Source organism: Capra hircus, chromosome 5 (genome assembly GCF_001704415.2).
Source record: "Capra hircus breed San Clemente chromosome 5, ASM170441v1, whole genome shotgun sequence".
Classification (NCBI taxonomy): domain Eukaryota; kingdom Metazoa; phylum Chordata; class Mammalia; order Artiodactyla; family Bovidae; genus Capra; species Capra hircus.
The window spans coordinates 68,582,686-68,596,955 of NC_030812.1; the positions used below are offsets into that span (position 1 = coordinate 68,582,686).

At 46.0% G+C, this 14,270-nt stretch overlaps 1 protein-coding gene across 2 annotated transcripts in view; it reads left to right on the plus strand.

Annotated features, from left to right (window-relative positions):
- RFX4 (regulatory factor X4) overlaps positions 1–14,270 on the plus strand; it is a 172,247-nt gene that overhangs the window by 14,788 nt on the left and 143,189 nt on the right. For both annotated transcript variants that reach the window (XM_005680577.2, XM_013964051.2), the window contains exon 2: positions 13,670–13,756. In XM_005680577.2, the coding sequence (XP_005680634.2) occupies positions 13,670–13,756 (87 nt within the window). The remainder of the gene's footprint in view (positions 1–13,669; positions 13,757–14,270) is intronic.

Sequence of the window (14,270 nt, forward strand, 5' to 3'; positions counted from 1 at the left end):
GATATTTTTAATATAGGAAGAAAATTGAGGTCCATGAGGTTAAGTAATTTGCCCAGGATTGTGTAGTTTACCTAGCCCCTTTTAAGGGGAAGATTAGAATTAATGCCCTCCTGGCTTCCCAGGCCATGCACCAAGAGACCCAAGTATCAAACAGAATGATAACAGGAAGGAGCTAAAGAGTAATGCTGGGGAGGTGGGCCTGATATAAGAATTACAATATTGGTAGCTAAGACTCACATAGTGCTTATCATGGAGACACTCTATGCCTCATGATACAAGTCCCATGAGGTGCCATTATTACCACTCCTATTTTGCAGATTGAAAAAATTGAGGCTCAAGGAAGTGGAGTTGCTCACCCAAGGTGACAGCAAGACAGTCCGACTTGAACCTGGCAGTTGAGCCCATGGTCTGTGTCCTTAACTACTACAATGTTAATTCAAACAAACCAGAGAAGTGCCCCAGGCATAAACAGATGCCTGGGACTCATGGCGGCTCCATGTGTCTACAGCTTGCCCTGTGCCACTCCTCTCCCTGAGCCGCCTGCTCTCCAGGTATGCTCTCCCCACTGCTAGAAGTGGAGAGAAAATGACGTTTTTCCAACCTGCTTTTGCAATTATGTACATTACCTCTGGTGTTCTCAGGGATATTTTCGGAGCAGGGAGCTGCTTTTACATTGCGTTTATCTTTGACAGGAGATGGCACTGAACATCTTAGGTTTAATTTTCTCTAGTCTCCGGAAACTGTTGGTGAGTTCAGGATCTGTGACATATTGGCATTGGTGTATCCTTGGGCTTCCCTTGCTAATTCTTGTTAAGTTGCAAATAATGACATCTTAATCTCTGCTCACTTCAGAGTTTTCTACATTGAGTTTTCCTAAAGTAAGAAGGGGCAGTAACATTTTTGAGCATATATTGTGTGTCTGGTATTATTTTAGACATAGCTTAGTGCTCACAACGAGACTTTAAGATGTGTAATTATGGGTCTCATAAGATTGCTGGGAGAAATATCAACAACTTCAGATATGCAGATGGTGCCACTCTAATGGCAAAAATTAAAGAGGAACCTAAGTGCCGCTTCATGAGGGTGAGAAAGGAGAGTGAAAAAACTGGCTTAAAATTCAACATTCAAAAAACTAAGATCATGGCATTCAGGCCCATCACTTTGTGGCAAGTAGATGGGAAAAAGTGGAAGCAGTGACATATTTTATTTTCTTGGGCTCTAAAATCACTGCAGCCATGACATTAAAAGATGCTTGCTCCTTGAAAGGGTATCTATGACAAACCTAGACAGCATATTTAAAAGCAGAGATATCACATAGCTGGCAAAGATCCATACAGTCAAAGCTATGGTTTTTCCAATACTCATGTATGGATGTGAGAATTGGACCACAAAAAAGGCTGAACACTAAAGAATTGATGCTTTCAAGCTGTGGTGCTGGAGAAGACTCTTGAGAGTTCCCCAGACTGTAAGAAGATCAAACCAGGTAATCCTAAAGCAAATCAACACTGAATATTCATTGGAAGGACTGATGCTGAGGCTGAAGCTCCAGTAATTTGGCCATCTGATGCAAAGAGCTGACTCACTAGAAAAAATCCTGATGCTGAGAAAGACTGAAGGCAAAAGGAGAAGGGGGCGGCATAGGATGAGATGGTTCGATAGCAAGACTGACTCAATAGACATGAATTTGAGCAAACTCCAGGAGATAGTGGAGGTCTGAGGAGCTTGGCATGCTGCAGTCCATGGGGTTGCAGAGTTTTACAAGACTTAGCAACCGAACAACAACAACAAAACCTAAGTTAATGCTTAGGTTAGAGTTAGCTGGCTCAGTTGCTAGGCTGTGTGATCTTGGGCAAGTCATTGCTATGATGATGATATTGACGAGGATGATGGTGCTTGCTTTGAGAGGCAGTATTCCAGGAGATGGCAAAAGTGTCACCTTGAACTCACTCACATCATGCAGTGACCGAGACCCCAGCAGATCAAGAAGAGACATGGGACACTGTTCCTGTGGCTAGGCCAGATGAGTGGATACAGTTAGCTAGAAAGAGGACACATTTCTTATCTCTTCTCATCTCACTCATCTGTTCTGACTCAAGCCTTAAGACTGAAACTCTTGTAGTGGCCTCCTACTAGGGGGACATTAAGTGCCAGTTAGCCTGGGGCAATCCTGGTTTATGTATAGTGTGTCAGTCACTCAGTCGTGTCTGACTCTGTGACCCCATGGGCTGTGTAGCAAGCCACGCTCCTCTGTCCTTAGAATTCTCTGGGCAAGAATACTAGAGTAGGTAGCCATTTCTTTCTCAAGAGGATCTTCCTGACCCAGGGATCAAACCTGGGTCGCCTGCATTGCAGGCAGATTCTTCACTATCTGAGCTACCATGGAAACACCCAGTTTATGTATACGGTCCCGGCAAAATTCTTACCAGCATTGCTTTTCAATTTCAGAAATGTCCAGGTTTAGATGATAAGAGGTAGGGTCTCATGCTTCCCTTTCCCTCCCCCACTAAGACTGTGTTTAGCAGCCCCTGATGGAGCTGCCCGCAGAGCTGATTTGCTTCTGCCACACTCTGCTTGAAAACTTTTAGAGGTTCTCAAACCTCTACTGAATAGAGTCCAGACTCCTTAACTCAGCCCTGAGTATGAAGGCAGTGCCTTTATGTGCTCATGCCCCATAGCATCTTACAGAGTGCTAGTTAAACAGGATGGTCTCATTAAGCACATGTTGAATTAATACCTGTTCTTGAATGCGTCACTTTCCTGCCAGCCCTGGGGCCTTTGCACATGCTGTTTCTCCTGCCGTCCTCCCTCTGTTTACCTGGGGTAGTACTATGTGTCTTCTTACTCTTCAGCTGTCAGTTTGATGCTACTTATTCTGAGAAGCTTCTCTGACTCTCATGGGTTAGACCAGACCTTATTTTTTTTCCCCTCTCCCCTGGCTTTCTTTGTAATGACATCTCTATTTGTGAGATTACTGAATAGCTGACTCCTGCACTAAATGCTAACGTTCCACAAAGACAGAAACTGTCTGTCTTCTTCCCTGCTATGTTCCTACTGTCTAGCTGAGTGCCTGTAACAAGTTACCCTATAAAGAGTTGATAAACAGACAGTGGGATGTACGAGTGTAAGGCCCGTCACAGGCTGAGGCTGTCCTTTCTGAGCTAGTGCAGTTCATGTCACCCGATTAAACCCTGCAACAGAATCTTAGCACACTTGGAATACATATGAGGTTCTTACTCCGGCCAGCAAGTCACGCATCCTAACTTCCTGACCTCATTTCCTACGGCCCTCCCACTTCCTCCCTCTCCCCTACCACGCTGGTTTCCCACCTCTTCCTCACACCCTCGAGCCCCCTCCCACCTTGGGCCTTTGCACTTCAACATCACCTCCTCTGAGAGGCCCTCAGTGTCCCTGCCCCTTAAAACCGCACCCGCATCTCTCTCTATCCTGTTCCCTGGCTCCATTTCTTCATGACACTCATTGTGCTCTAAGTCATCATGTTTCTTGGTTTTCCTCCGTCTCCACCACAGAGTATAAGCTCCCTGAGAGCAGGGACCTTGCTGCATGTTCACCACTAGAGCCTCAGAGCCTGGCAAACAGTTGGTGCCAAATCACTGTTCAGTGGGCCAGGGATGGAATGAGAGCAGGGCCAGGGTGGGGCTGCCCCTTGGAGGCAGGGACAAGGGCCCCTTCCTGGAACCCAGCGGCCCCTGGGGCAAGGCCTGTAGTGTTGCCATGGCAACCCACTGACCTGAGGCGCCCCCACCCTGGAGAGGCCACAGCTGCCCACCTCCTGGGCCCACTTCCCACACGAACCTGTGTGTCACCACCGTGGGGAGCCCCAGGGGAGACAGGAAAGGGGCCGAGACAGAATGATCCAGAGGAACGCACATCCGGGCCTGAGGGGAGACAGGAGCAGGCCCCGGCGCCGCAGGTCCACTGGTAATGACTGGGGTCTGGGGGAGGGCTGTGAGGGTGCACCCTGGCACCCCCAGAGGGACCTGGGGCCCGGTCTTCCCTGGGTAGCTTCACGTGTGGCCTGTCAGCTCTCTTATGTAGCATTTCTAAAGCTGTGCATTCCTAAAATAGGCCCCAGTGCAGCACCCCAAAAGACTGCTGATAGAAAGAGGATGAATGCCGCCTTCTATTAAAACGTGGTGACACTTCCTAAGATGAATGCCGCTTTCTATTAAAACCCGGTGACGCTTCCTAAGTCAGGCGGCATTTTCCTCAGGTATTGCATAAGTCAAGAACTCCCTGTTCTCACCCAGTTCCTCAGAAACAAAGCTCATCGTGTTATTCCCCCACTGCTTCAAATCATGGCCAGCTCCCAGCTGCTTGCAGGCGTCTTGGCCTGGGAGAGGGGGCAGTGAGGCCTTTGCAATCTGCTCCTAATGGAATCCCCCACTTGTCCCCTACCATGCCTTGGGTCACGGGTCAGTGGGTTCTTCACCTTTCCCAGAGCCCATTTTGTGCCTTTGTCCGTGATGGTGGCCCTCTTCCCCAGAACACCCTTCTCTCCTCCTTGGTCTGGCAGATGCTGACCTCTTTAAGGGCCAGTTGAAATGCCCTCCCCCCTACCCTCTGTGAAGCAGCCCAGCTGAGCTGGAAGCCCCTTTTTGTCATCTAGACATACTCCCGGTTACCTGCTGGCTTAGAATCTAGACATACTCCTGGTTACCTGCTGGCTTAGAAAGGCAGGGTGCCAGGGTGACAGACAACAGCACTGGGGTCAGACAGACCTGTAGTGGTGACTTCACCTAGCTTGTCTGACATTCACTTTCCTCCTCACAGCACTGGAACTGTTCAGGGCTCTGTTCCAGAACTGCTGTGAGGAGGAGAGGTCAAGCAGAGTGACCAGCATGGAGAGGGCACTCAATAAATGCTGTGTGTGTGTGCTTAGTCCCTCAGTTGTGTCTGGCTCTTTGCAACCCCATGGACTGTAGCTCGTCAAGCTCCTCTGTTATGGGACTTTCCAGGCAAGAATACTGGAGTGGGCTACCATTTCTTCCTTCAGGGAATCTTCCAGACCCAGAGATCAAACATGTGTCTCCTGCATTGGCAGGTGGATTCTCTACCACTGAGCCACCTGGAAAGCCCTCAACATATGCTTGACTGTCCCCACCACGGCTGTGAGCACCTGGTGCGTAGAGACCATGCTTCCCTCACTTTCCCACAAGCCCAGCATGCTAAGTGCATCACCTATGTCATTTCAGCTAATTTTTGGAGAAACCTGGAAGGCAGGACTTTAAAGAGGTTCAGGAACACCTCAATGTTACATAGCTAGTAAGTGGAAGGACTGGGCTTTGAAAGCTAGTTTTTCTAACCACTGGGTCCACATTCTTCCTGGCTTGCCTCTATCTTCTCTTTCATCTTATACTGTCTCCCTGGGGTTACTCTGCATCAACCACAAACATGTTCCATAAACAGATCACTCACGATCCACCTGTGAGCCTTTGTCTCTGTGGTCCCGGCTCTCAGAACCTCAGAAGTGCTCACTCCCTCACCGTGTTCAGTCTCTGCTCCAGTGCTCTTTCTTCCCAGAGGTCTTCCTGAGGAAGGATGTTCCCTCTTCTTTCATTCACTTCATCACAACCATCACGGCCAGCTCTGTGCTTGACACCACTCCAGGCTCCTGGGGACTAGGCACCAAACGAGATTCTCAGGGTTGTTAGAATTTACATTTTTAAGAAGGAGGGAAATGTCGTTGCTGTTGTTCAGTCACTCAGATGTGTCCACCTCTTTGTGACCCCATGGACTGCAGCACGCCAGGCTTCCCTGTCCTTCACCATCTCCTGGAGCTTGCTCAAAGTCATGTCCGTTGAGTCAATGATATCATCCAACTATCTTGTCCTCTGTCATCCCCTTCTCCTCATGCCTTCAATCTTTTCCAGCATCAGGGTCTTTTTCAATGAGTTGGCTCTTTGTATCAGGTGACCACAGTATTGAAGCTTGAGTTTCAGCATCAGTCCCTCAAATAATATTCAGGGTTGATTTCCTTTAGGATTTACTGGTTTGATCTCCTTGCTGTCCAAGGGACTCTCCAGAGTCTTCAGCACCACAGTTTGAAAGCATCAGTTCTTCAGTGCTCAGCCTTCTTTATGGTCCACCTCTCACATCCGTACATGACTACTGGAAAAACCATAGCTTTACTATATAGAACTTTGTTGGCAAAGTGATGTTTCTGGTTTTTAGTACACTGTCTAGATTTGTCACAGCTTTTCTTCCAAGGAGCAGGCATCTTTTAATTTCATGGCTGCAGTCACCATCTGCAGGGGAAGGAAATGGCAACCCCCTCCAGTATTCTTGCTTGGAGAATCCTGTGGAAAGAAGAGCCTGGAGGGCTGCTGTCCATAGGGTTGCACAGAGTCAGACATGACTAAAGCGACTTAGCATGCATGCATACGTTGGAGAAGGAAATGACAACCCACTCCAGTGTTCTTGCCAGGAGAATCCCAGGGACAGAAGAGCCTGGTGTGCTGCCGTCTATGGGGTCGCACAGAGCTGGACACGACTAAAGCTACTTAGCAGCAGCAGTAGCAGCAGTCACCACCTGCAGTGATTTTGGAGCCCAAGAAAATAAAACCTGTCACTGTTTCCATTGTTTCCCCTCTATTTGCCACGAAGTGATGGAACCAGATGACACGATCTTAATTTTTTGAATACTGGGTTTTAACCTGAGTGAGGGAAATAAATAAAAAGAATGCATAACAACATCTTTTCAGGTCCTGAAACTCTCGTCCATCAGAAATATCCTGCTGTAATATAATGGTTTCCTGTTAAATAGCTTTTGTCCATCTCTTCTTTTAAAAATTATTTTATTTTCTTCTTTTTTTTTTTTTTTTGGCCACACCACCTGACATGTGGGCTCTCAGTTCCCCAACCAGGGATCGAAACTCCGCCCTCTGTACTAGAAGTGCAGAGCCTTAACCACTTAAAATAGTGACAGATTTAATTTTCTTGGGCTCCAAAATCACTGCAGATGGTGACTGCTGCTACTGCTGCTGCTAAGTAGCTTTAGTCGTGTCCAACTCTGTGCGACCCCATAGACAGCAGCCCACCAGGCTCCTCTGTCCCTGGGATTCTCCAGGCAAGAACACACGGGGAAGTCCCTGTTCATTTCTTCTGTTAGAACTTTACACTGAAGACCTTTGATAAGTATTTGCAAAATAAATAGATGGATGGATGAGAGGGAACCACTGGTCTGTGCCTGCTCTTGGGTGGCCTCGGGTGCAGTGGCTTGAAGCAGGGTTCCCGGCCAGAGTCTGAAGTGAGATCGCTGAATCCTCGCCACTAGACTGCCAGGTCCAGTGGCCAATGACAAGGCTCTGGCAAATTCATGTGGAAATGAATTTGCACATAGAGACAGGAGTGAAACAAGTAATGTGTTTATTAGGAAAAAAAAAGGGTACATGCAGACAGACACGCAGGTGGGCTCCAGGAGACAGAATGGTAGTAATTGAATTACTTTTATGGGGCATTTCTTCCGGGTTTCCTTCGGCCAATCATCTTGCTTTGCCTGGTTCTGAGTCTGTATTGGGTGTATCTTAGGGTCCTCCCCTGTGTGTGTGCACATCTCTTAGCCAAGATGAATTCTAGGGAAGAGACCTATGGGTACGTTGACATCACTTACTATGGGTGGTGTCCCTTCCCCTTTTTGACCTCCAAGGAGCCTTTCTGTGCATGTGTAGTCAGAGAGGTCTCCTTGACTTCGAGAATGAGGAATGTGTAGTCTTTTATTTTTTATCTGGACAGGGTCCAGCCTCCTCCATGATCCTGCTGTTATGGAGTTTCTGTCCACAGCGGAGAAACTATTCAGCCTGGGGCCCATCTATCTCTTGTAGGATGCAGTGGGAAGAATAAGCATAAGCTTTGGAGCCTGAAGATCTGGGTTTGAATTCTGACTTTAACACCTTTGAGCTGTGTGACCTCGGGCACACCACTGCCAGCAAGCCACAGCTATGTGCAGTTTCCTTATCTGTGCCTACGTGCTCAGTCCTTGAGGAGTGTCTGACTCTTTGTGGCCCTATGGACTGTAGCCGGTCAGGCTCCTCTGTCCATGAGATTCTCCAGGCAAAAATACTGGAGTGGGTTGCTCTGCCCTCCTCTAGGAGATCTTCCCAACCCAGGAATTGAACTCATATAACCTGCTGCTACTGTATTGCAGGTGAATTCTTTACCGCTGAGCCACTGAGGAAGCTATTCCTTATCTGTGGCGTGGTGTAATTTTCTATCCCATGAGGTTGACTGTGAAGCTCAGATCAGGTTCTTCGTGTCAGGGTGCCCTGTAAACTTCAAGGATTATGTGCCTTTTGGCAACCAACGTGGTCGGCTCCTCCTGCCAGGCCAATGTATGTTTGCAAAGCACTGCTCTGAGTCTTGGACTGGCCTGGATGTGCCGTGCCCCCGGTGCAGCTACTTCCTCATTGTTATTTGCTGCTGCTGCAAAGGGAAGCAAGATTTCCTCCTGGGAAACCCAATAACCATTTAAGGCTCTGTTCAACCTCATTTTAGGAACTTGAGAAAGTCACTTCAAATTGGGGTTTCCAAATCTCTGATCGGAAGTGGGGAGGCATGAAGATTGGCCTCTAAGGAATGTGGGTTAAACTCCCTGTAAGATGAAAAATCTACGAGGCATCCTCCTTCCTGCCCATGATCCCAGATGAGTCAGGTGAAAGGATGCTTTGCAGCCCAGGAGCCTATGCTCACAGTCATCTATAAATCCTGTTGGACATTTAGAGCAAGGCTCATCCTTCCTAAAAGGTCAGATGGTTTTTATGGATCAAGTATGAGGCAGGTGGGAACAGGAGGTTATCCAAGTGTGAATTGAACTCTGCTTCTCCAGTGTCCCAGAGCACAGCGCCAATACTGCTGTGATGATCACAGTATGAGAACTTTTGTTTTTCACAACAATAAATATAGATATTAAGGCATATCACATCATATTGTCCTGAGTTTTAATTTATGACTTTTCCACACATGTAAAAACTCACATAGTATCTGGCACATAGTAGGAACTTACTGTTGTTTTTCAAAAAGAGTAATGCATTCAACAACATATTTATTGTACTGTATCTGTGCACCCCGGCAGAGTGCCAGCTCCTGGGCACAGGTTAACAAAAATGACAGGGTCCCAGCAATCATGAGCTGATGGAGGTGCATCCGCCTTGTTTTTTTGATGGCGACTAGAGGGCAGAAACCAGTCTTACTCATGTTTATGTCAGACTCACTTGACTACAGCTTCTTGATCTACATGGGACAAAATACATTTTTGTTAAATTTTTCTTGATTTGGAAAATTGCCTTTGATGTGTTTTCCTTTTTATGCTGTATGTGGTAGAAAAGAAAGCAATTAGGAAATTCTATAGACATGTGGATATATCTCCTTATACACTGTGCATTTTTTGATATCATTCATGTCAATAACATAATGTTCGTTGAAGGCAGTCTATAGGAAAAACTTTATACCAGGCACTAGTGGAGAATCAAGAGAAATAAATAAAATGGACTGCATTCTTAAGATTTTCAAGTTCTGAACTGAGGAGCCTGTTATGTAAAACAAAGGCTTGCAAAGAAACATGTAAATGAACTTAGCAAAAATTGTAATATGTAAGTTGAGTTTTAGCACAAGTTGTGATACAAGGCAGACTGTGATCATTGCTGCAATACTGGCAATGTGTTCTGGAGACCGTATGGGATATGGGATAAGGAGAGCTCAGAGCACGCTTGGAGAGACAACACTGTGGTTATGACCTGAGTGTGAATGCTGATCCTCCTCTTACTAGCTGGATGACTTTGGACAAGTCATCTAATCTTTCTGAGCCTTAGTTTCCTGATCTCTAAAATGGGCATATTGGTAGAACCTATCTTGTAGGGCTGTTATGAGGATTATGTATGATGGTGTACCAAATGAGTTTACATAATACTTGACCCGTAAGAGCTCAGAATATGGTGGCCTTTGTTAAGCCCCTTAATCTACAAATGAGGGCTTCCCAGGTGGCTCAGTGGTAAAGAATCCATTTGCCAATGCTGGAAACACAGGAGAGGAGGATTTGACCCCTGGATTGGGAAGATCCCCTGGAGGAAGGAATGGCAACCTACTCCAGTATTCTTACCTGGAAAATCCCATGGACAAAGGAGCCTGGCAGGCTACAGTCCATGGGAGTCACAAAGAGCTGGACATGACTGAGCACAGACACGCACACAATCTACAAATGAATGAGACAGATGAATGCAGTGTTTCATTAAACATTCAATATGCCTGTCGTTCTGGTTGATTAATTCTTGATCTTTGTAAGATCATAACCCATTATTAATAGTTCTGAAGTATGTAATGTTTACTTCAGGTGACCTGAATAGAGAGAGGCCTTTCAGTCCTATGGAGCAACCTGACTTATGGGACATGAGTTGCAGATGGCACTGTTAAGGGTCCCCCTAGGGAAGAAGACAAAGCTCAAAAAGCACCTGTGACTCCAAGGCCTGTGGCCTCCATAGATTTTTCAGAATGTTGTGTTCATACTGTCTGGAATACAAGACCTTTGAACACTCTGGAAACCCCCATGTCTAGAACAACAGAGGTGGTGTTTCTGCCAGATCTGGCACAGCTTAGACCCCGTCTGAACCCTCAGAGCTCACTGAGCCCCACGTGTTCAAACAGACGTTGATTAAATAGAAGATGCCAGAAGCAGGAGAACTGGATGGCTAAAAAGTAGAGGAACAACTTCTCCCAAGAAAGTGCTGAAACAAGTGGGGTCCATTTTGACCAGAAAAAAATGAAGACATGTGGCTTCCTCCTATATCTGACATGCGCCTCCAAGACCAGACCTACTCTGCGCTGCTCCAGGGAGCAGAGCTGGGCAGCAGAGTGGACACAAGCTTAAGCCATGGGTCAGAGAGGCCTGAGTTGGGGGCAATGGATGGGGGAAAGGAGTACTTGATGAGATTTCTTCTCTCTCCCCTCTCTCCCTCCTGTCACCTTGCTTTCATCTCTCTCCAGGGTTGGGGCTGGGCAGTGTGGGGGAGAGGGACTGCCCTCAGGACAGGCTCTTACTTGACTTGAACTCTTGCGGATGGTTGCTGCATCTCTTGGCCCAGCTGGTGACCAGAACCAGCTCCTTTCCAGAATGTTGCAGTGAGCTCTTCAGAGAGGGTTCCCCCTTCCAATTGCTGGGGATTATCACCTGCAAGAATAGGCCCCTTTGCGGAATAACAATGATGATAACAAACCTGATTCTGGCACAGGCAAATGGGTGAGAGTGTTCCCTTTTACTGACGAAGGAGAGTGGCGGTGTATTTGTGAATGTGTGTGCCCACACGCACATGAGAGTGAGTAGGTGTGCATACCTAGCTAGGGAGACCAAGGGCTGACCTCGAACAATAGAAATTGATTTTGGTGGTATGGTTAGGTGGAGGGAGGGATTGCAAATTTCATGAGATGCCATCTGACATCAGCCACGGCTGTTGCCAGGGAAAATGTGCCAGGACTTGAAAGGGTTAGAAGATCTGAGTAGAGGCATTCTGGAGAATTCTGAAAAGACTTCTGGAGATTTGTATCCAGATGTGGTTTTCATAAGATGTGATGACAAACACCCACCCTGTGTCATCACAGCTTTGAAACCATTGCAAGCTGTTTGTTTCTACATTGTGCGTTTGCTCTCTGGAAGCGGGTAGCGTTTTAATGCTTTGAATCTCTCGGCTGCTCCCTGTTTCCTTAGAAATACCAGATTTCCATATCCTCTTAACAAGCTGGTGCCTGTTCCACTCCTTGGATATTTCTCTGCTACTTATTTACAATTGGGGAAGCAGCTTTTTTAAAAAAGCAGTTTGTTGAAACATTCAATACACACCAAAACCCCAACATTTCACTCTGCTGTTGGCACTTGCTTTCCCCTCACTACATTGCTGGGGAGCCAGTGTTAGCGTGGTTTCCTTTAACAATATGTTACTAAGTAATGAACTTTTCCTTGGCTCTTTGAATTATGAGGCGTCACATTACTCGATTAAGCTTCAGTTGCTCTCTAGGGAAACTGGAGATGAAAATCCTTACTTCAGAGAGTTGTGGTCAGAATTCAATGAAATATGTTAACATTAAAATAGGTGTTCAGTAAATGCCAGCTCCCATATTATAAAGAAGGCAGCAGGCGACAGCACTGTTCAAAAGCACACATTCATAGGTGTAATCAGTTCTGCTCTAATACTAAATGCATCCCCCCCAGTTATCACCATTCTACAAAACTGCACAGCAAAAAGCACAGCATTCACTGGAATAATAAACTAGGAGCACAACGCTTAAAAACTTTGTCAGCGACGAGTGGGGAAAAAGATAGGACCCTAATAAGAAGGATAGCACGGTTTTACACACGTTAAATGGTTAAGAGGCATATAAATACAATAAGTATGGCACTTGACCTTGAAAAAGACTTGAAATTTACTTTTGGAAGTGGACTTTGGTAGGGCCACAGTTTGTGGGTTAGTGTGAAACAGTGGAACGTGGTCTATCTGTGGCTCACAAACCATGCCAAGAACTCAAGTAGCTGGTAGATGTTTGAAGTGTGAGCACGCGTGTCTTTTGCATATTCCTACAGGGCTCAGTTCAGCTATGTGCAGTTTCTGCGTTCATTTAATGTTTTCTAGGAAAGAAATCAAGCATAAACAAACAGAAAATTTGTGCTAGGCACAAATGGTTCCCTAAGGTATCACTTGCATTGAACACATTTGTGGTTTCAAAACAAACATTGTAGCAGAACTGATGTACTTACCTGATGCTGTTGAATGAATGAACGAACCAATAGTGGATGCTCTAGATCACAGAAAAAGCATTATGCTACTTCTTGGAAAGTACATTTGTATTGTCTGGAATTGGATTAAAAAAAAATCCTATGGTCTTTGGGTTTTAAAACTAATGCAGGGACTTCCTTGGCGGTCCAGTGGCTAAGATGCCATGCTCCCAATGCAGGGGACCCGGGTTCCATGCCTGGTCAGGGAACTAGCTCCCACATGAGACAACTGAAAGTTCATACGCTGCAACGAAGACCAGAGATCCTGTGTGCCACAGCTAAAGCCCAGCAGAGTCAGCTAAATACATTTAAATATATAAAACAATAGGTAGCTATTCCAGACCTTCTGAAGCCTCCTCCTGTGGTGACTTTCAGTCTGGGCTTGGAAGAGCCCCTTCAGGGGTCACTGACAGAGTAGGGGTGGAGGAAGCTACAAGTCTCCCTGCCCTCCTCTTCAACCAGAACCCTCAGGGTTGTATCTGCTTTTCTTTTTGTTTTCTTTTGAACTAAGGGTTCTGTTGCTAACTCACAGGTCTCCAAACCATCAGTGATTCAGTTGACCAAATTTTGTTTTACAAACTAGTTCTCAGGAATATATTAATATCTTCTTTTTGAAGAAAGATAATCCCCTGTGGATACTCAGTTGGTACTAATACTCCAAAATTAGTTTAATTTGGCCAAGAAATACTCAAGTGGGGCTTCGAATTACCATTTTGCCTCCAAGCTACTCAGCAAAGTCTCATCAGCAATGGTGCATACTGGCCTTCATGTTAAACCCAACTCCAGTCTGGGCAGATCTCAGAGGAAGGTTGATGGGCATTTAATCTAGTGCATTGATGATGCTCCTGTCTCTTTGCAAACACCAACAGTGTGATTTTCTTTATTTTTCATTTTTAGAGAGCTGGATTGAAAGATGTCTCAACGAAAGTGAAAACAAGCGTTATTCCAACCACACATCTCTGGGGAATGTTTCTAATGATGAAAGTAAGTGCTTAAAACTCAATCTTCCATGATGTCCTGGCTATGGGCTGTGTTCTGATGAGGAATGGTGCTTCTGGAATGCTAGACTAGGACGTGTTACCCGAAACAAGAGGCTCTCCAGCCATTTATGAAATACCCAAGCCTACCTTATAATATCCTCCAGCAGGGAGTTCAATGCATTCAGATGGATGTGGAAACTGAGGCCACAGCAAAAACTTGCTGTTTACACATTCTCATTGTCCTAGTCCCTAAAGACTCCATCTCAGTGATGCTCCAGTGGGAAAATGTGGACTTTGAATGGGGAAGGCCATTCTCTGTAGATACGGATTTAAAGGAGTGTGTCTTGGGAGTGTTGTTTTAAAGTCACAAATGTCTTTGGTGTTGGAAAGTAGCGATTTCTCCTGCATCTTGAACTAGAGAATTGGAATTGAGGAAAGACATAAACTGCTGTGTTTGTTCCTTTCCCTGTGTATGTCAGGCTAGGGCTCCTGGGTACCTTATATTAAGAGCAGAGGAC